Source organism: Cnephaeus nilssonii (genome assembly GCF_951640355.1).
Source record: "Cnephaeus nilssonii genome assembly, chromosome: 6".
NCBI lineage: Eukaryota > Metazoa > Chordata > Mammalia > Chiroptera > Vespertilionidae > Cnephaeus > Cnephaeus nilssonii.
The window spans coordinates 61,760,181-61,783,320 of record NC_137077.1 but is presented as its reverse complement, the minus strand read 5'-3'; the positions used below and the strand labels follow the sequence as shown (position 1 = coordinate 61,783,320).

Below are 23,140 nucleotides of genomic sequence, written 5' to 3'. Positions count from 1 at the left end.
CCAATTGGGCCAGTTCGATGGCTGCAGTGGGTGTTATAGCAACCGATTGTTCCTGTCATTACAGCGTTACAGTCGCTGGCTTTTTATATATATAGATTGGAGTCACAATGGTTAACAAAATTATACAGGTTTCAGTGACACAATTCCATAACATATCATCTATAAACTGTATTCTATGTTCACCACCCCAAGTCAAGACTCCTTCCATCACCAATTATCCCCCTGTGGCTCTCCTCTCCCTCCCCCCAACCCCTCTTACCCCAGCAGTCACCACACTGTTGTCTACATCCATAAGCTCTTTCTCTTCCTTTTTTTCTTCTTTTTTGCTCAATCCCTCCACCTCCCCAACCCCCCACCACCCTCTGACAGCTGTCAGCCTGCTCTCTATCAATGAATCTATCTCTGTTTTGCTTGTTAGTTCATTTTCTTTAAAGAAATAAAGCAGCAGTGAGTGGGAATCAAAGTGGAATCCAAATGACCTAGCTTTATTTTCAGCCTGTTAACACAGAGCCAAGAAGTCATGTCTGTAAACCTTATCTGTTCACAGTCATCCTTCTTATTTGCCACTTTTCAATACACCTTTTACCTTCCCTTTATGCTTTTCTATATCACTGAGTCAAAACTGTAGATGAGTGATGGTTGCCAGAGGGGAGAGGATAGGGGGATGAGCAAAAAAGAAGTTGAATAAGAAGAATAAATTTCCAATTATAAAATAAATCAGTCACAGGAATGTAATGTAAAGCATAGGGAATATAGTCAGTAATATTGTTATAACTTTGCATGGTGCCAGATTATTATTGCACTTAATCATGTGATAAATTTGTTAGGTACATAGATGTTGAATAATTATGTTGTATAGTTAATGTACAATATTATAGTAATGGTGTATTATAATATTGTACATTAACTATACTCTAATTTAATTTTTTTAAAATAAAGAACAAAAATTTTAAAAAGTCGTTGTTGTTGTCATAAATCCCTAAGTTCATAATCTAAATAAAGATTATTGTTTCCCTTGGGGGAAAATGTTGATGTGATGAGTATGACTTGATTTGATTTAATACACTAGGATTAAGCAACTTTTATTCTCCTGAAATACATTTTGTTATAGCTTTCTAAAGATGAATTGATAATCTAATCCCTTGGGCACCTTTGTACATCAGCTCAACTCATCTTATTATGGGATGAAATGACATTAATAAAAAAGATTTTGAGTGATTCCAACTTGTCTATAAAACCCTTAATTCTGAGCTGTAATTTTGGATTTTAATATTCTATTTTTCTCATTAGCAGCTTTATTTCTTAAAGACTACACAGGCATTAACAACTCATAAATCCTAGTGTGAAAGTGAGGGAACTACATAGGCATCATGAATCTTTAAAGATTTTACATTTCTTGATTTATTTTTATCTATTATATGTTGTATTTCATCAGAGTCAAAATTCTACCCAATTTATTAAAACATTAATTAAAAGTAACTAAGTATCTTAATAAATTTACAAACATCAAGGGAAAAATGAGATGTGTTCAGTCCTATAGACTTACTTTAAATGACTGAGCATTAGATTTAAGCATTAGATTTCATTCTGTGTTAGTCATGTAGCAAATCAATCAATCAAATATTTGTTAAAGATTCGTCAACATGTCAGCATAGGGCCAAGTGCTCTAGAGTCATAAGACAGGACCCCTATCTACAGTCAATTACAGCTCAGTGAATTTTAGACATAAGTTGATAAAGTGCCCAAGTGAGTGGTAAAGAAAATGGGCAATGAGGAGCTCACTGAGTGGTTGAGACCAGTAGTGATTGCATTTTTCTGACCAGGTCCGATTTTTAGATGAAACAAGAAGATCAATTTACCCTCATCTTTTACCTTAACCATTTCCAAATTTCTGTGTAAAAGAACTAGATTAATGTAATGAAAAGTCAGTTTACAAGTAATTTTAGCACGAGGTGGTGTATACAGATCTGTTTCTGCAATATAGGTATGAAAGGAGGCACTTGATCACATGCCTACACGCCTAATTATTGGAAAGCTGCAGTGAAAGTACTGCTGGTTCAAATATTTATCACTAGTTGCTGTATGGTTAATCAATAACCAATCAAATTGCTAATGAAAAAGCTAAACCAACAGTAATTTAGCATCAAGAACTGGGAAAAAAAAAAAGTAATTGAAATCCACAGCCACCTCAAAACAACTGATGATGTAATGTTAACAAACTCTCCTTCACACAATTTGCAGGAATTTCGAACATCTGTCTGTATGTGCATGCCTAGTAAGAGTCTTTTTGTATGAGGCTGGAATACTACCTGGTACATTGTAGGCACTTAATAAATATTGAATGTTGCCTAGATTTATGTGGACATCAGATTTCTTAGTATTATACTAATTTTTTAAATTTATTTATTGTTGACAGGATTACAGATGTCTCCCATTTCCCTCCCTTTGTACCCCTCCAACCAGTCCCCTGTCCCACCCTAGGCCTTCTCCACACTACTGCCTGTGTCCATGGGCTATGCATATTTGCATATATGTTCTTTGGTTAATCTCTTCCTATCCTCTCCTCCCCCTCCACTCTGAGAGATATCAGTCTATTCCATGCATCCATGCCTCTGGACCTATTTTGTTTGTCAGTTTATTTTGTTCACATATAAGTGAGAACATGTGATATTTGTCTTTCTCTTAATGAACCCATTTTAGTTTATGGGTGACACATTTTTTAGGCTTTCATAACTCCCTTACTACATTGGTTAAACGTAAAAGTTTGTTAAACTTTTTTGCATAATTTTTCAATGAAGGACAAATAAACAACTTATATCAGTTTGAGATCTGTCTGGAGGGTCCTCCATGCTGAAAAAGGGGCACCATCCACCCTTTGGGAATCATTGGTTAATCACAAAAAGAATTGCAGCGTGAGAAAGTGGGTAAATGTCATCATGGCAGATAATAGTTTACAGTTGCATAAGTATTGAGCTAAACTTAAATCAATGGAGACGACCAGGACATTCAGAAAGGAGAGGAAGATTTTGCATATGGAGCATATTCATTTAGTTCAGGAGAATTCTTTCTTAACCAATTAAAATGGGTCTTAGAACAATAAAACTGGCTTTGAGTTACTGAATGTAATTACATTTCTAATGGTATGTCACAGGTTCTAAAACCTTGACTCACCAAACAATAGAACCTTTCATCCATAAAATGAAAAATGATGTTCTGGCCTACATCTTGGAGAATTAAATTTCAGTTAATTCCCTTACCACCAAGCTACAGGAGTTGGTTTGGGCTGATAGGAATATCACTCTGCCATAAGTTACTTTTCACTTTAGACAAGGAAACTTTTTCTAGTCATTCTCAACTATAAAATTGTAGGTAAATGTACTCATCTAACGTATGGAGCCTGATAGATTTGGTTTGCATTGTGGCCCTGCCTGGCATTGATACTTTTACAAAAATATCCCAGGTGGGGGATGCTAGTGTGCAGCCAGGATTGAGAGTACCACTGGTCTCCGAGTGGTTTCTGTTTTGCTTGGCATCACCAAACTTCTGGAACCTAAGCCAGTGCCTAAATTTGGTTCATCGTTTCAAGTACTGATAAAATGTCATATATCATGAAATTTAGAGCTATCTCTCTCATACTTTAGCATGCATTCACTGGTATATATTTGAATTTAGACCTCCAAATCAAAATTATGGACAGGTTTCTTGCTGTCTTCAGGCCCAATCCTTTTCTAAATCAATGCTGCTTCTGGGGAAAGCAAACCTATCTTTTAATGATCACCTTGCAAATGAGAAGTTACATAATAGTATTTTTCTCTTAGGCTAGGTATTACATATGTCCCCTTTTTTGCCCATTGATCCCTTCTAGCCTGCCCCTGCCCCAGGCCTTTGCCACACTGTTGTCTGTGTCCATGGGTTATGCATATATGCATACAAGTTCATAGATTGATCTCTTCCCACCCACCCACCCCTGCCTTCCCTCTGAGATTCAACAGTGTATTCCATGCTTCTATGTCTCTGGATCTATTTTGTTCATCAGTTTACTTTCTTTAAGTTGACCTCCCTACCTGTGCCAAGCTTGGGAAATGTCAGTCTGTTCTACCAGGAAGACATTAAGGAACGACTACTTGGCAGTAACATTCATATTAATCACATAATGGCAAGCTAGAGACCACCCAGATGGGCAGCCAAGGTGGTGATGGATGAGGAAGTCAGGTCAGATGAAGGACAGTTAAGAAACTGGAAATGTTCAGCCTTAAGAAGATGAGCCTTAGCTAATCATTGATTTCAACTTTTAGAAAACACTTGTAGAAGAGAGTATACTTTTAAAATATACATATTTATTGATTTCAGAAAAGAAAGGAGAGGGAGAGAGAGAGAACAACATCAATGATGAGAAAGAATCATTGATTGGCTGCCTCCTGCACACCGCCTACAGGGGATCGAGCCCACAATCCTGGCATGTAACCTGATCTAGACTTGAACTATGAACTCCTGGTTCATAGGTCATCGCTCAACCACTGAACCACACTGGCTGGGTGAGGGTATACATTTTTCTTTTACTGCTGTAGATAACAGAACAGAGATGCAAGGATGAAAGTTGCAGGAAGCTAGATGAAAGAAGAATGTTAAGAACCTTCTGGTGTCTGTCCATATGTGGAATGGGCTGCCTCCAAGCTAGTGAGCAGAGCCGTGTGGGTCTCAAGTGGATGCTGCGGGAGCTCAGATTAAACAAGTTGTACAAAGGTGTCCTAGATAAAAGGATGATTTTCAATACATTACCTTCTATCTCAAAGCTTCTATGTTTCCAAAAATTATTGATGAGGAATATTTTATACAAAGTTAAAGTTCCCATTTAGCCTTGTAATTGGCTTGACATAGTCTGCCAGATCTACCCTCGGAATTTTGAACATGCCCATTTCACGGAGGCCACTTCAGCCACTTAAATTTTTGTCTTTCTTTTTTAAGTACTTGGATGCTTTTCTTTCACTTTAGGTTTTTCTTCCTGTATGTCAGGTTGTAGACCTGCTCACCTGCATCACAGCCCAGGTTAATTAGCACCAGGTATCCCCACGGGCACTGTGTTTATAACTGGCAGCTGTTCTCATCGGCTAGGACTTGATAATGCGCCGAGGCTCTTGTCACACTAGTAGTTCAATATTTTATGTCACCTGTAATTACAGTCGTATATTTATTGAGAGGTGAAGAAATGATGACGTCTAAAACACTCTATGTAAAATGAACAAGATTTTTGAGGCCACTATATGCCAGAAGAAAAAAATTTGCATTTTCCTCCACACATCAACAAAAGTTCTCAGCTGGCATTTTGTAAGTGAAGGTTTTTGTGAAAGGAGCTGTATTTCTTTTCGTTGCCAGGGGGAGCACACGATGACAGAAATAAATCTCGTCCCGTTGTGATAACATGTGTTCGTCCTGGAGGGCCTGCTGACAGGTAAGCTCCATCTTCCTGTGTCACTATCCAAACAGATTAATAAAGCTTAGGGACTTTGGCAGAGACGTTGATGGGTTATAAATTTCATTGCAGAAGATAGATAGTAACTGAATATATGAGAATGTGAAAAGTGAATTAGCCTAGGCTGCGGAATCAAAGGAAAGGCTCGACTCTAGATGCCACACTTACTGCCCTGTCTTTGGCAAGTGACTCAACAGTTCTGAGCTCAGTTTCCTCCTTTGTGAAAGGGAGATAACAGCTATCTTCCAAGGTTTCCCGTTTTATCAACGACTGTGGCTGTGGGTGCATTGCAGGGGACTGGCCCTGCTGTGGCTCTGGGATAAAGAGGCAGCTGGCCCCTTGAAGGCAGGCACTTGAGGGGCATCAGCTCCAGTTGCTAATCTCCTGACCTGGAAAAACAGGTGGTGGTGGTCCGAGTCTTACTATTAGCAACATCCTTATCATTATTATTAGTCCCTTTGTTGATGGTAATGAATGTCAGAGGGAAGTAATTTTTAACAAAATGGAAGTATTGTTGGTCTCTAGTGCTTTCTTTTCCTGGCTAATTTGAGTACCTGAAGGATAGCTCCTTTAGCTTTCATCTCATAAACCTGGGGGGGGGATCCCAAGTAAAATCACAACTTAGATATCTCAGGGGATACTTACCTTTGTATTCATTTCCATAGCAAAAGTGGAGCCCATAATGGTGGGGGAACACAACTCCTGCCATTACATGTTGTGGAAAGAAAGGTGGGAGAAAAATGCACTGGTGACCCCTGACCCCACTATGTTTCAGACCAGGAAAATTGTTTAAAACCTTTCCTTCAGCAATAGAAATGGTGATAGTAATCAGTACTACTCATTGATCACTTACCATGTGTCAGAAACTGTGCAAAGTGCTTGGCAGACATTACCTTATTTTATCCTCGCAACCACCCATGAAATGAAGTCTTTGTATCTACAGTTACAGACGACAAAACTGAGGCCCATCATGGTTACTGACTTCCCAGCTAGGATATCAAAGAGCTAGTGTAGGTTTATTTTCCTTCCAAGCTCATACTGTGAGCTCATATATTTTTTAAAAATTAATATTTAATATAAAATAAGAGGATATGAAGACACTGGTTTTTCACTTGTGCTAAAATATATATGCGTTTTCAGAGAATACAAAGTCAAATTTTCCAGGGAAATGTTGCCTTTTTCCTGTGGGGAAGCATGAGGCTTGGTTGGAAAGTTTGTAAGGAGGACATTCTGAGAAAAGGGAAGTGTGTGGAAGGCCGCCTGCCCTGTTTATCAGAATTCCAACTTAAGGGAGACTTAGTGCAGTGTCGAAGGCAGTGCCCCTAATTATTCCTTGACCTTTCCAAACAAGTCTGTGCATGTGCAGACCCCCAGGAGTTTACTGGAATCCTTATACTTAATCCCTGGATGCCCTTGCCTAGAGGACAATGTAAACACATGTGTCCTCCCAAGATTACCCACCCTACTGATTGTATCTAAAGATAAAAACTGCAATAAAAACCTAATGAGACAGGCAATTAGGGCTGTCTAGTTACGTTAGCCAGACAGTCCCTTAGCCCTCTCTTTCACAGCAAATGTTGTGTCGGAGTAATCCATTCATCCATCGCTCAGGGTCTACTGGTCAGCACCAGCATTTTCCCTTCTCATGGTTTTTCATTTCTTGCTTACTACCATTTAAAGTTGGAGTCAACAGAAACATCAGAAGCAGGCTAGTTTGTGAGCAACAAATTACCAAATTAATGTAGGACTAAAGGAAATCTAAGAATTTAAGATAAACATTTAAAGTCAAAACAGTTAGAGCGTTATATAGCTGAGAAATAGTTAAGAGGTCGTTTTTATTCTTCCCAAATCCTAGACTCATGGACCCCCTGGCCCCTATTTGGTTTTCTCATCGCTGTGACCATCCCTGAGGCAGGATGGTTAAGATCTGGAAGCTGTGCCCTAGTGGTGTCACTAGGTCCTGAGGGATCTCTCCCAGTGCCCTGAGAGTCTGTGGTCCCAGCAGGGAGAACTGTATTTGCCCGACTTTTCCCGTGAATGTGAAACTGAATCAATTTAATGATCGCCAAATGGCCTTATAAATCAGTAGGAAATTTTATAGACTAGGGAAATTTTTCACCAGCATTCCTGTCCTGCTTGGGTTCACTGGTAATAAATTGAATGGAACTAGCAGGCTTTTCTGCTCACCTGGCTTTGGGAAAATAGGTGGATGCTATTTCCTGGACTCTAATAAATCATCTTCAGACATGTGGGCAAAAATCCAGAAGAGAGAAATGTGCCTTCATTACTCTTGTACCCCAAGAGTTAACTGCGGGTGACTTAGTTACTTGCTAATGTGTAGTTATTCTCTTAGTACTGATTTTCATATTGCAGCAATTTTCTGTTCAGGGCTACCTCTTTACTCTCCTACTGTCACACTTGAGGCTTAAAAGGAAATGCAAATGGGGTGGATGGCAGAGCGTGTATGAAAGAACCATGTTGGCTAAGTGACTATTAACGCTAAGCCCCGTCATGCTGAATTGCTAGAGACTGTTCCTCTGTTCTCCCTTCAGAGAGGGCACAATTAAACCTGGCGATAGGCTGCTCAGTGTGGATGGAATTCGACTTCTGGGAACCACGCATGCTGAAGCCATGAGTATTCTCAAACAGTGTGGACAAGAAGCAACGCTGCTGATAGAATACGACGTCTCAGTAATGGGTACGTGCCAGTCCTTCGGTTGTGATCCCAAAGCTATAGTACATATCATCATCCATCCCCGATAAACTACTTTGTAATGGGAATGATCTGCTATGTCCTCCTGGAGCAGACAGAATTTCATCAATACCATAGCATAACAACTCTGTTTGGGTTCAGGAAGAGGTGAGTGGTTCCTTTCAGCAATTTAGAGTTCTTGTGTCCATAGACTCTATAAGGTGGTCTCATTCTGTCAGCGTGTTTCACCTAGCAATCAGCATTTATATAGGGATTACCCTTTGGCAGGAAAGTATTCTTGCCTTCCAAAGCACAGAAATAGCATTGTTAACTTAGGGGACGTTTTTTTTCTTTTACTACAGAGTAAATATTCCCAGTAGGGGATTCCTTTCTTTTTCGTAACTTCATAATATGAAGCCAGATAATCAGAATTAATGGAAATTACCATTTCATCATCAGACTTAGGGACAAAGCAAGGAAATGGACATGTAATGTCATTGATTAAAATCAGAAGTTGAGTGCCCTATTCTTTCTTTCAATAGTGATTCCTATAGGAAGTAACTTTATTTCTACCCTCATAACTATAATAAAACTGGGAAGATAGTCTCATGTGGCTCTTAAATGTTAAGTGAGGGCCAAAGATTTGTGTCATGTTGACTAAGGCAGAAAACTTATGAGAGAGTCAATTGAAACCCTGAAATTGAAGCTTAAATCATATTATAAGTACTTCTTGCAATTATCAGACTTGATTATGTGACCTGACTTTACCCATAAGTTTAATGCTGGTGCAATGTAGCACAGAAAAAGAAACATATTCTATAACTGCAAACTCCTCTAATTCCCACTCTGTATGATTAATGTAAAATAGTATTGCTTAAAAGTATTCTTAATTTGCTTCCTAGCATGAAATGTCTTAGAAAGGTATGAGGTTCCCTAAAGGGCTTAAAGTGTGAGACCGAATAAGTTCTTAGCAGGATAAATAGGATGATGTGCCCTAATTATGAAGGAACTTTTCTCCCTTCATTCATTCTTCCTTTATCTTGTCTTGCCTCCCTCTTTCTCTTTTTTCTTTTGTTATATGGTTTTTAAATTAGATTTTTAGTTAGATGATTTGGCTTCTGTATTCAACTTTTCTGATTTCTAGCTATAATTTAGACCGTGTTACTTATTTCCCCATGCCTTAGTTACCTCATTTGTCAAATAGGGACTAGTAATGCCTATTTTAAAAAGGTATTTGTGAAAACAAAAGTAAATTATACTAGTAAATATATTTTAAATGTTGATACAATACATTGTTAACATTAAAAATTGAAGCAGATGTTTGGCATATTTAACTCATTCGTTCAGTCTAAAAGTATTTATTGAGCTTAGTGGGAAGAACCAGGAATACAGAATAACAAACCTGGTGTCTGTCATTATGAAGCTCACAATTGGTGGGGGAACAGATACTTTACCAAACAAGCAATCATAAGATGTGACCATTACCTACCATGAAGGGCATAAATGGGATTCTGTAATAGGGAATAAAGGCAGACACAGATGAGGGTTGGCAGGTTCCAATAATAAGGTAGTCATTGAAGAGGTGACAGGTAGGCTAAAACCTGAAGTCTTGGAAAGAACCAGCTCCCAAACTGAAGACAACAATAGCCTGTAAGGCCTTCAGTCTACCTCCCCAAAGGGGTGAGCAGCACTTCAGAGAAGATTCCTCCCTGTCTCATTATTGCCAGTTGGGAGGGGATGAGGTGATCCATCTGCCTGCCTTCTCCCCAACCCACACTTACATTCTTAATGATGCTTGACAGTTTTTACACTCCAGAGTTCTCAGATATCCCCCCTAATCTAGGGGAAATTAGGCTATCAGGAAGGAAACACATTAAAAGTTTCTCTAAGTTGCTAGATATAAGACTAATATACAAAGCATTTCTCTATAGCAACCAAAAACAGCAAGTTAAAATTTTTTTTAGTCCTTACCCAAGGATATTTTTTCCGTTGCTTTTTAGAGAGAGTGAAAAGGAGGGAGGGAGGGAGAGAGAGAGAGAGAGAGAGAGAGAGAGAGAGAGAGAGAGAGAGAGAGAGAGAAACATCAATGTAAGAGAGACACATCAACCGGTTGCTTCCCTCATGCTCCCTTGACCAGGACTGGGGATCAAACCTGCAACCCAGGTACATGCCCTTGACAGGGAATTGAACCCATGACCCTTCAGTCTGTGGGCCAATGCTCTAACCACACAGCAAAACCACCAGGACAGAAAGTTAAATTTTCAGATACCATTGATAATAAAAATAAAATAATATGACTCCTATAAGAAATAAATATAACAAAAGGTATATGAATCTATTAGGATGTAGAATATATAGCCTATATAATAAAAGCCTAATATGCAAATTGTTCAACCTGGAGTTCGACCACTCACTATGACGTGCACTGATCACCAGGGGGCAGCGCGGAACATGGAGGGCGACACAGTGCTGGCAGCGGGCAGCAGTAGAGGTGCTCCCAGCCCCAATGGGCCCTCACGAGAGTGGGACCACGGCAGGATGGTAGAGCAGGTGAGGGGGCGGCTCCAGGCCAAGGCAGGTGCAAGCAGGGGCCTGATCACCCCGCAGATGGCAACCAGTAGGGGCAGCAGGGGGCGGGGCCACCTCCTGGCTCCCAGGCGCTAAAGAGCTGTGTGGGGGGCCCAGCCCCAATCGATCACCCTGCAAACAGGATGGTGGAGCAGCATCAGGCCACGGAGGGGTGCCAGGTGGGGCTGCGTGTCTGCGAGGCTGGGGACATGAGCTGGGGCCTCATCCCCACAGGCCACCCCAAGGGACCCCACCCATGCACAAATTCTTGCACTGGGCCTCTAGTAGATATACTAAACTATCAAGCATCATTAGTAGTGCATAAAACTATCAAGCATATGTATAGTAGTGCATAAAAAATACAGAAATAAGTGAAGACCTATACAGTAAAACCTTAATATAGTGGGTTAATTTAGGTGAGGGGGTGTCCGTTAAAGCCAAAAGTTTGTTACATAATAAAGTAGATTTTCCAAATATATGTGTAAAAATTGACAAATTAGTTAATCTGTTTTTACTTAGGTAGATATGTTTGTGTAATTAAAATTAAGTATGTATGAAAAGTTTAATTTCACAAAAAAGTTTTCTATACGTATTACAGTAATTTAAATTTATACTGAATAGCTGTAGCATCCACCAGCCACCGCCAGTAAACAAATGCACACAGCTGGGGCATGAAGGAACATCAGCCTGCACACATTAAAACTGCTGCAGAAAGTCACCCAGGGACAAAAAACAATTATCACTCACAATGCGGTGTGATCATGTGCTAATCATTTGCTGAACATTGTTTACCAGCAGTAACTCTTCGATTTAAACACATAGACTATAGTTGTAGACATGTAATATTTATTTATGTCAGCGAAGTTACTACATTGTTTTTTCCAACATATGACCCGTTTGCTAAAATTTGTCAAAAGTAATGGTGAATTAATAACCAAAAAAAGTTAATTTAATTTTAAGCAAATCTTGGTTTAAAGAATTTTAAAATTAACAGGGTGTTCATTTTCCCATATGACATATGGACCAGAAATTTTATACATTAAATCCGAAGTCTACTAAATTGAAGTCCGCAAAATCGAGAGTTTACTGTATCATGTTCTTAAATGAGAAATATTAATATCTGAAAGATGTCACTTCTCTCAAATGTATTGATAAAGTAATTCTATTCAAAGTCTTAGAAGGATCTTGAGGTCAGAGGACCTTAATAAGCTCTTTCTAAAATGTATATGGTATAAGAAAGATGGGAGGAACAAACAGCAATATACTTTGAAGCAATACGAAAGCAGAGAAATTTGTTCTAAGCAATATCAAGACTTATTCTAAAATTGTGCCATTGAATGTATGTAATATTAATGTGGGGTAAAGAGACCAACGGAAGAAAATGGGATGACTAGAAGGCCACTCCAGATACAGAAACAGAAGTATGGTCTTGTATCAGTGGGCAAAGGTTGAACTAGTCAGCAAATGATGCTGGGTCAGTTAGCCTCATGGGAAAAAGTTAATTAAATTCCTACTTCATTTCACACCCAAAAATAAGTGTATTTATGTAACCATTTCCCAACAGACTGGTATTATAAATAACTGGAATGAATATCCTTTTACCCAAATTTTTGTCTGTATTTCTGATTTCATTAAGTCAAAGACTATATTTATTTTTAAAATAACTGATACATAATTTCAAATTGTTCTCCAGAAAGATTACACTGCAGGGTGGAGCAAAGTAGGTTTACAGTTGTTTGTATGGAAAGTAATATAATAGTTAATAAATAATAATGCAAGAATAAACTCTGTGTTTCACATACTCACCACTGTAAACCCACTTTTGCCCTGCCCTGTATTTTATATTAATACCAGCAGTATTTTAAATGTACCTCTCCCACTAGAGCTTGGCAACATTGACTGTTATTATGTTTAATCATTCTGATGTTAAGTGAAAGTTGCATTTACATTTTAATTTACGTTTTTAAAAAACTTATAGTGCAAGTGAGTTTTTTTGTATGCGCACTAGCCATTTTCATTTTCTGTTTTCTGCTTGTGTTCCTTATTCATTTTTCTGTTGGAAGTGCCCTTACTTGTTTTTTTTAATTGGTTTGTATAAACTATTTATATGTTAAGGACATTAGTTTTTTGTAAAAACTTTTCTCTGTAGCTTATTTCCAATATATTTTATTTTGACATATTGAAATTTATTTTGACATATTGAAGTTTATTTTCTTTTGGTTTTGGTTTTTCTTTTTATCTTTGGATCTAGGATTTTGCTTAGGATTTAAATAATATTTTTCTAAATAGTTACCAATATACCTGGATCAGTTCAAAAATAATCTATCACATACCCACTGATTTGTGACTTTTTAATATCATGCATTAAGTTTTTAAATATGCTAGTCTAGCTCTGGGCTAGTTGTTCTTCTCTCTGTATCCAGTTCCACACCAGAATTCAGGATAGGACTTTTAAATTAAAGTCTTAGCATAAGGGTTCTAATTACCATAAAAGGACACAGATTTATTTTTTGAAAAATTATTTACCTACTACATTTGTTGCAATATTATAAGCTTTGTTAACTTTATACAGCAAATGACCAAACTTTTTTTTAATTTCTTTTTTTAGTTCCTTTCTCTATCTCTTTTTTTTTACCACTCTTGTGCTCACTTCTCTCTCTCTCTCTCTCTCTCTCTCTCTCTCTCTCTCTCTCTCTCTCTCTCTCAACTTTTTCCTTTCTCACTCTGAACCTCACTATCTCCCTTCCTTTCTTTCTTCCCTTTTCAGCCACTCCATTCTTTATAATATTCTGCTCTCAGCTTCTCACTTGTCAATATTCTTCTCTATTCTAATTGTCTTACTTGAGGTTTTTCTAGTATTTCCCTGTAGTTATATTCCTTTTTCTCTGTTTTGTCTTCCTTGCTTCTTTCCCATTCCTATTTTCCTAATTTAGGTTAAGATAGGGTTATAGATAAGGTCCAATAACTGAGAATGACAATTTGAGAAAAGGGAAGTAAAAGTAGTGCCTTAGAAAATTGTAATATTGGGTTCTTTCAGTTACAATTATTGTTCATCAAATATTAACTAACCTTTCCTTTTAAACCAGCCTTTCATTTTATAACAACAACAAAAAACACATTTTCTTTTTGTCTTCTTTTTTTGCAACTTTTGGATTTTTTTTTTTTCAAATGGAGTAAAATGAGCTCTATATACTACTTGTTACTCGAGAGGCTCAATTATTTCTTTCAAACTTTTGGGGAATCAAATTTCCATTAAAAATAGTTTACTACTCTTGTTTTCTCAAGTGAGAAAAATTTTAACAATTGAATAATTAATGTAACAAAAAAATTTTTTAACCTAACTTTTAATGAGATATTTAAATGGGAAATAAGAATGATATTTTTCTTATTCAGCTCATCGGGATAGCAAAATCCTCAATAATTAAACATTTAAAATAAAACTATTAATCCTTAAAGGAAACCAGGAGATATTTAGAAGTACAAAGGAATTAAATTTATCAAAGAATGTTTAAAACTTAAAGTTTATAGGCTTATATTCAGATAAGTTTTTGTCACTCTAGGATAAAGCTAAATAGATGTGTCTTCATTTGAGAAAATGAGGAACAATAAATAGCTCAGTCATGTACAAATCGTAGAAACCTAATGTAGAGTAGCTTACGGAGGCAACTGATTAGCTTTCAGAAGTGGGGAGCCCAAGGTGTCTCCTGGCTTGACACACAAGTTCAATTCTGTCACAGGCATTCTGCCTCTCAGATCTTCTTTCCTGGTTCTGAAAAGTTGTAATTAGTTTTCAACTTTTAAAAACAAGGGCTTTTCATTTTTAAAAACGTAAATATCTGGCTGCTCTTAACAATTTGATATCACTGGGCCAGGCTTCCTGCATATAACCATTGGCTTGAGTTGAGTCTCGTGTTGCCTCTTTGGAAATACTCTCTCCAGTTGGTCCACATTGTTTCCCTGACACCAACACCCTACAGCAGGTCCACCTCTATGCTTGTCCCCTGCAGGCATTTGGGGTGGTGACCCTTGCTCCACACCATCACCTTTCTGTTTCAGCCAGCCTAACCAATCTGGGGTGTGTAGTTTCTCAGGAATGTTGCAAGTATTCAACATTTTTCTCTGTCTAATCTCTCATTTCCTAAAATAGGTATGTCAGGGCTCCTGGAAGGAATGTAAAATTTTTGGGCAAAATATAGAGTTGAGAGCTGAGATACTCAACCCAACCCATTAGCACAGCCCACTCTCTCAGTCTCTCTCGGGTGAGCCCCTGTTGGCCCCATTCTGTCCCTGCTGGGCCTGCTCTCTCACTTTTGGAACACCTGATTGTTTCCTTGGGCTTGGGGAAGATAGGAACCGAGAAGGCTCATCCCTAATAAGTTAATCATTAGTTTCTAGGTCTTTGAAGTCATTTGGATAGTCTAATTTTAGTGTAAAAGGTACCCATTAATATTTTTAATACCTCAGTAACACGAAGGTAACAATATAAAATACTGTAGACTACCACTCAGGAGCTCATTCCTCTTAGAGGTTTAGTGTTCTACTAGGTGCCAAGGAGATGAGGAGTGGTATGGGAGCAGGAGTCACATGTCTTTGTAACTTAACATCTACCTTTTCCCTAACAGCCCATTTGACTGTATTTTAAGTGAAATCCATTGTGAGAGAATCCGCAGGATCTTTTAAATCTTTTGTACCACTGCTCCTCACCTGTGACATGAGAAGGCTAGACTACATTATCTCAAAGGTCCTTCTGGCTCTAATATTCTGTGACTCCTGGAATTTAGTAACTTCTCAAAGAGGATTGAGAAGTTATCACCACTTCTTTTTCATTGACATAGCTCCAAAGTCAAATAATATCAATAAAAATAGTTTAAAGGTAACATTTAACTGTAGTTCAGACTGAATTAAAATGGTTACAGCTAAAACTGCCAACTAAAAAGGAAAGTTGGTCATTTCCCTTGTTAATGGCATGAAACCCAGCAGTCCCATTAACAGTTATAAATGTCCCACGGATTATTTCCCAGCATTCTTGTCATGGCATAAGGCCGACATGCTGCTGTGAAGCCATTATCTGCGAGGATCTTGTTCTTGGCATTCTGAGACATTTAATAAATGAATAAAACGTTGTTTTAAATTCCCTCAGATTGAATATTATGCTTCTAAAATTAACCATGTCCCTTAAGGGGAAAATTAGCCTTTTAATTGTAGTGTATTATAGAAAACTGAAAAGCTGACTGAACTTTGTCAGGGGAACTCTGCCTTTGCATGGTAAGTTTCTCTGGGATCGTGTACATGTATTAGGTAGATGAGAATTGCTTTTCCTTTTGAGAGGAGTAGCAGGCAAACACTTAGATGGGTCATAAGGTCAGATCTTGACCATCTATTTAGAGTACTGCCCAGGTACTAATCAGGATTCCTTTTCTCTGTGGTTGGATACTAACTTTCTACGCCTCATTGTGTTAACAGTGCACTTCACACCACTGTCCTAGCTTATCCATTCGCTGTTAAGGGAACCAAGCTTCCTTTTTTGTGTGTTGGCATTTTCTTTTGTTTTGTTTTGGGTTGTTTTTGTTTTGTTAAACGGACAGGGTTTTACAGGCTCCAGGGTCACCACAAATTTAATGTTCAGCGTGGAAGGTCACATTCCTAGAATAGTGCATGAGAACTCTGGCGTTCACATTGGAATACTTTAGGGAAGTTTTGGTGCTTCTCAGTGAACGTGTATGAGACTGGCCTTGAATAAGGCCTTCCCCGCAACCCGCTGTTCCCTTCGCGGTGCTGCTTTTCCCACAGCTCCTGCGGTCACAGGCTGTGAATATGCCTAATCTTCTCCTTCTTGTGGTACAAAAAGAGAGTCTTCCTTTTTTAAGTTATTTTATTTTATTTTTCAATTACAGTTACGTTGAGTATTACTTTGTTTTAGTTTCAGGTGTACAGTATAGTGGTTAGACAATCGTATACTTTACTAAGGGGCCCCCCTGATATTTCCAGTACCTACCGGGCACCATACATAATTAAATAATATTGACTATATTCCCCTATGCTGTACTTTACATCCCGTGACTATTTTGTAAATACCAATTCGTACTTTTTAATCCCTTCACCTTTTTCACCCAGTCCCTGCCTTTCTATTTTGTTTGTTCGTTTATTTTGGTCTTTACATTCCACATATAAGTGAAATCACATGGTGTTTGTATTTCTTTGTGTGACTTGTTTCACGTACGTCCATCCATGCTGTCGCAAATGGTAAGATTTCTTTTTTTTTTTTTTTTATGGCTCAGTAATGTTCCATTAGATATATGTACCGCTTAATTTTTTATCCACTTGTCGTTGGTGGGCACTTGGGTTGCTTCCACAGCCTGGCTATTGTAAACAGCCCTGCAGTGAACATAGGGGAGCATATGTTCTTTCGAGCTAGTATTTTGGGTCTCTTTGGATAAATTTCCACAAGTAGAATTGCTGGATCATGAGGCAGTTCCATTTCTAATTTTTTGAGGAAATTCCATACTGTTTTTTTATAGCGGCTGCACCAGTCTGCATTCCCACCAACAGTGCATGAGGGTTCCCTCAAAAAGGAGTCTTTCATTCCATGACTTCTTGACACCTATCAATGGGACCTATAGGTTCAAGGCTAAATGTTGAAGTCATAATTATTGTTTTATTTACCTTGAGATATAGGAAAGGAAGGTATTAGGTGTTTTAAAAATTAGAAATCCAAGGTAAATTATTTGCTTAGATGACAGGTTATAAGTGCCAAAGTCAAAACTCAGTCTTTTCTCTAAAATAATATACTGCTATTAGCAACTTACAGTCATAATAGCTTCCAGTTACTACGTATCTTTTATGTTCAAGGCCCTTTATAAACATTGTGTTCTTACCATAAGAGATAGCCCTAGGTATTACCTATTTGTGGAATCAGAGAAGATAAAATAACTTGCATAGGTAAAGAATAACAGAGCCAGAATTCAAACTGTTATGTTCAATTCCTGTTTAACCATCAGAGCTGTCTTAATGCAACACTTATATGATAACTAGGGCCTGGTGCATGAAACTCATGCACTCGGGGTGGGGTGGGGGTGGGGGTCCCTCATCCCGGCCTGTGCCCTCTAGCAGTCCGGGAGCCCTCAGGCAGAAGAGGCTCCCACCACCACCACTGCGCTCACCAGCCGTGAGCCCAGCTTCTGGCTGAGCAGTGCTCCCCCTGTGGGAGCGCACTGACCACCAGGGGGCAGCTCCTGCATTGAGAGTCTGCCCCCTGGTGGTCAGTGTGTGTCATAGCAACCAGTCATTCAGCTGTTCAGTCAATTTGCATTTTAGCCTTTTATGCTTGTGGAATCAGGCTGAAACCAGCTCTCCGACATCCCATATTGCGAGAGGGCACAGGCCAGGCTGAGGGATCCCACCAGTGCATGATTGGGGCTGGGGAGAGATGCAGGAGGTTGGCCAGCTGGGGAGGGACCACGGGAGGGCTCCAGGGCATGTCCGGCCTGTCTCGCTCATTCCCAATCGGCCAGACTCCAGCAGCAAGCTAACCTACTGGTTGGAGCATCTGCCCCCTGGTGGTCAGTACATGTCATAGCAACTGGTTGACTGGTTGACTGTATGCCCCCTGGTGGTCAGTGCACGTCATAGTGAGCAGTTGAACAGCCTTAGCATATCATTAGCATATTACACTTTGATTGGTTGAATGGACAACTGGACGACTGGACACTTAGCATATTAGGCTTTTATTATATAGGTTTCTTAAAACTAAATGTTTAGAATTGAACTCAAATTCTCTCCTTACCCTGTTTCTGTCCCATCTTTCCCATCTCAGGCTTTAGTGCTTCTATCTGAGCAGTTCTCAAATCAAAAATCTGGCCATAGTTGGTTTTGCTCAGTGGTTAGAGCTCCTTGAACTGAAGGGTCACAGGTTCCAGTCAAGGGCAAGTACCTCTGTTGCAGGCTCGATACCTGGCCCTGGTCAGGGCATGTGCAGGAGGCAACCAGTCAATGTGTGTCTCTCACATCAATGTTTCTCTCTCTCTGTCTCTTTCCCTCCTTTCCAATCTCTAAAAATCAATGGAAAGAATATCCTCAGGTGAGGATTAAAAAAAAAAAGTCTGGGTCATTGTTCATTTTTCCCAGCTCCACTTACACAGGGTCCCAGCTCTTCTCTCTAGTCATCCTGCTTGTCTCTGGTTTTGCTTTCCACACACTTGTCCTTGCCTCTCTCACAGATGCCACCCTCTCTCCCAGAGAACTGCAGTCACCTCCCAGCTCATGTCTATCTGCACTCTGATGCCCACTTCCATTCAAATCCCTGCTCACCCGGAAGCCCCAGAGCCTTGTATGCAGCATACAATGAACCATGTCCTCTCATTCAGTGTCGTCCCACTATATTTTGAATAAAATTAAACTCTGTGTTGTGCGTGTGAGTCCCTGCATGTTTGGTCTCTAGAGCGGCCTCTCCTACTTCAGCTTTTCAGTTTGCCTGTGGCTCACCTCTCTTTGAGTCCCAAGGCTTTTTTTTAAGCTCCTCCCCCATACCTGCCTCCTCTCCTCAGGAATGTTGCACATTCCCTTCCCTCTGCCTCAGAAGTGATTCTCCAACCCTTGCACATGTACAAACACACATTTTTTACCCAGCCATTGTGTGCATATCCTTTAATGTCTCAGCCTAAATGTCACTTCCTCAAACTTTCCTGATACCCTACCTAAATTAGGTCTTCCTGTTTTACTTGCCCTTACTTTTCCTTTACAATAATTATCACCAGTATGATCCTAATTTACCGGTAAGATAGTCTTCTCATCTTGCAAAATTAAGGGTAAATAGTTACTTTTCTCTGAACTCCAAAGATAGTAGTAAAATGTAATAAAGGCCTAAGTAGCCAATATATATTCATATTTGGATATTGTTATGCATTCCTTCTTCCTTTCCCTCACTCCTCTTTCCCCTCACCCTTGCCTTTCACTCTCCTTCCCTTCAGTTCCCTTCAAAAAGCATTTTCTCCAGGTTATAAATAAAAGCATCATGGTGCCTGAATCTTAGAGAACTGCATGGAAGGGTTTTCCATGACTCATTGGTCCACACTCACAGTTGATTTCCTGCCCGGTTGTTCATTAGCTATTTCCAGTGATTCAGGAACACCATAGCTCCAAACTCTAAGAGTAAATGTTAGCCTAGAGATTAAGACTCTGAAAAAATACACTAGATTCTCCAAAGAAGGTATACAAGCAACAAATGATTTCTCTCCCATTCTTTGAATATTGGGAAGTACTAGGATCAGAATGGCCTGTGTCACCCTGGGTCCAGCCCTCTTATGTTAGAAGAACCTTGTTTTAACAAAACAGCAAGTATGAGTCTTCATGATAAAAGTCCCTAAAAATGGAGCTTTTGAAAGGTGTCCTGCTCTAGTATCTTGGCCGGTTGAAAGCTTGTTGTTCTGTAGGTCATTTGAGGATTCCCCAGCTTCTCTTTAGTTTCAGCTATTACTGCTAATCAGAGATGTAAATCTATTGTATCATCCATACTTATTGTCCAAACCCTGCCGTATCCCATACCTTCCACAGAGGCCTGAGCCTTGTAGGCACAGGTACAAGGAAGATTCTATTAGCCACCCATAGTTGTAGTTTCAGATAAGCATCATATATTTGAACAAGCAGAGTTTTGACACGACATTTTGGCCCACTGGACTCTCTCATCCTGGCATGGTTAAGCCTATAGCTACTAAGCCACGCACTCTGTCTCAGAGAGTAGCAAGGAGTGGTTATCATTAACTCAATGAATTGGGTGAAGCACTCCAGTGATATTTCAGCTGCACTCCTGTGAAATCCCACTGGCCTTTCGTTGCATGCACTTTGGTTCGTCACTGTTGGCTGCCTATTTCTTAGGACCCCTTTGAAGTTTTGTCACAGACTCTACTGAGCTGTCTCAGAGTGTAGACATGCTTAGGGTACTCTGGAGCCTCTTCTCACAAGGCACTTCCTTACCTTGAACAAATCTGTTGAGCAACTTGAAAGACAGTTTTGTGCTGAGTGGTACATTCACCTTGCAGAGTCTGCTTCACTTGTCTTACTGTCCAAGCAGAATTATAGTAAAAGCTTGGCAGCCTCTCCAGCAGAATTCTCACCCTCAGGAGGGCAGACGGGGGCCTGAGCTAGGTTTTAGCTTGGTCAGTCAAGCTTAAGGTATTAAATATTCTACCTGCGAAAAAATTAATTTATTTTTTATAATTTGTGTAGTTCAGAGGCTCTACGTGTTGGTGTTTTTTTAGTATCTTGCCCAAGATATGGATTCACTAGTTATAGATTGTAAAACTCAATCCATAGCAGTATAGATAAGTTGAAATTGCAGAGAGAGTAATATTGAAATCATTTACAACACTTAAAGCTAAGTAAGCGAAACGACACATGAAAATCTAACTCATGATATACTAGAACACTATCTAGCTCCCCCTTCAGCGTACTTTCTCTCTCTCTGTTATAACTTTCTCTTAAGGACAATATTACACATCTTCCATAGAGGCAGACACTAACTTAAAGTGCTGGCAGATAAATAAAGAATTTTTTTTTTTTTTACTTAAGTATTCTCGAGCTTTCTCTGGCCAACTAAAGAAAGTAATTTTTCACATCAGCTAGGAAATTAATTGAGCAGCATCAACAGGCCCTGAGTTTAACCCTAGAAGAGAACCAACAATTTGTGTGGTTGATTTCCGCCAAGCATTGTGCAAGGTATACTCTATGCATTTTATTAACTCTAATTGTCATAGTAACCCTGTGACATATACATGACTATCCTTATTTTTTATAGATGAAGTAACTGTCTTGAAGAGGTTACACAAATTGCCCAGTATCACACACATCACATCGTGTTAAACCTAGCCAGGATTAAACCAAACCCAGATTGATCTCACAAATCTGGTAATATACCCACAGAAGATTGAGAGTTATTATAGCCAATATATGAAACAATAAATGTTTTAAGTGTGGATGAACATTTTGAAAGCACAAAAAGTAATGGAATGTATCTTTGTTTGTTCTAAACTTAAGATTCTGCCATTGAAATGGATGACTCAGGCAGTTAATAGCCTTTCAAAAATAAAAGTCTTACAGGGAGTATTTAAAAATAAAAGTGAAGTCTAATCATCTAAAATGTAATTGTTTTAGGCCTACGTGCATTACTGAGCAAGAAAAAAAATCTCAGAACATCAAATATTTAACACTAAGCACCCTAAGAGAGTTCTGAATAAGAAGGAAGAAAGTGAGACACTGAATTAATTATCTACTGGTGTTTAATCATTCAGGCATTTTTATTGATTCAAATTATGGTAAAGCTAAGGGAATGAGGCATAATTTTCCAGGAATCCTTCTACCTTTTTTTTTTCTTTACTCTCTCCAGACCCAAAGACATCTTCACATTTTCCCAGGCCCAGCATTGCAGCTCAGATTTCCGTAATGAACCACAGTGTTAGGATCTCGCTTGTCTCCAGAGAGGAGAGGAATAGATAGCCCAGGAAAAGACCACAAGTGTACCCCAAAAGTAGGGTCTGTGTTCACTTCTTAATGTATTAGAGATCTCATGAGTGATATTATAGCGCCATCATCAAAATCAGTTCCATAAACGAAGGGTTTTAATGGAATGGTCTGTTAACTCTTGTCCTTTGGCAAAGGCGCTCGGCTTCCTTAATTCTACAAACATGTGCAGAATGGACTTGGACTCCATGATCCTCAAGTCCCCCACAGAACTAGTTGGCTCTTCTTTCTGCTGTGTGTGCTGGTTCGGGAAGTTTTCTACTTCGGTCTTTTGAAGTATTTCAGGTGATCTTTCGGTTTCTGTCAGTGGTAGTTTTCTTTAGTGGCATAAAGTGCTATTTTTCATGTTTGAGTGCTCTACCTAAGACCTGACCAGGAAGGGGGTGGCGGAGATAAAAGGGGGGGACATCTCTAATACTTTCAACAATAAAGATACATTTTTGAAAATAAATAAATGCATAAAAATAAGTAAATAAGCCCTGGCTGGTTTGGCTCAGTGGTTGAGTGTCGATGTATGATCCAGGAGATCACAGTTCAAATTCCCAGTCAGGGCACATGCCTGGGTTGCGGGCTTGATCCCTAGTTGGGGCGTGCAGGGGGCAGCCCATCAATGATTCTCTTCATTGATGTTTCAATCTCTCTCTCCCTCTCCCTTCTTCGCTAAAATCTATAAAAATATACATTTTTTTAAAAAAGTAAATAAAACCTAGTCAAGAAATAGATGCCTATAGAAGACCTATCTAACCAAACAGGTGAAAATGGGATGTTCAAAGGGTGTTTCCGAAGGCAAGTGGGCTCCCCGGAGATGGTCTTCGCCAGAGTTAGGAGCGTGCCACAATCACTGAAGCCCAGCATTATTTCCCTGTGCCACTACCCAACCCTGGGATCCCTCAGGGCGT

The 23,140-nt window shown here is 39.2% G+C and overlaps 1 protein-coding gene across 8 annotated transcripts in view; it reads left to right on the top strand.

The window, feature by feature from the left end:
* GRIP1 (glutamate receptor interacting protein 1) overlaps nt 1–23,140 on the top strand; it is a 669,876-nt gene that overhangs the window by 538,697 nt on the left and 108,039 nt on the right. For all 8 annotated transcript variants that reach the window (XM_079775184.1, XM_079775181.1, XM_079775185.1 and 5 more), the window contains 2 exons: nt 5,374–5,449; nt 8,023–8,168. In XM_079775184.1, coding sequence (XP_079631310.1) covers nt 5,374–5,449; nt 8,023–8,168 — 222 coding nt within the window. The remainder of the gene's footprint in view (nt 1–5,373; nt 5,450–8,022; nt 8,169–23,140) is intronic.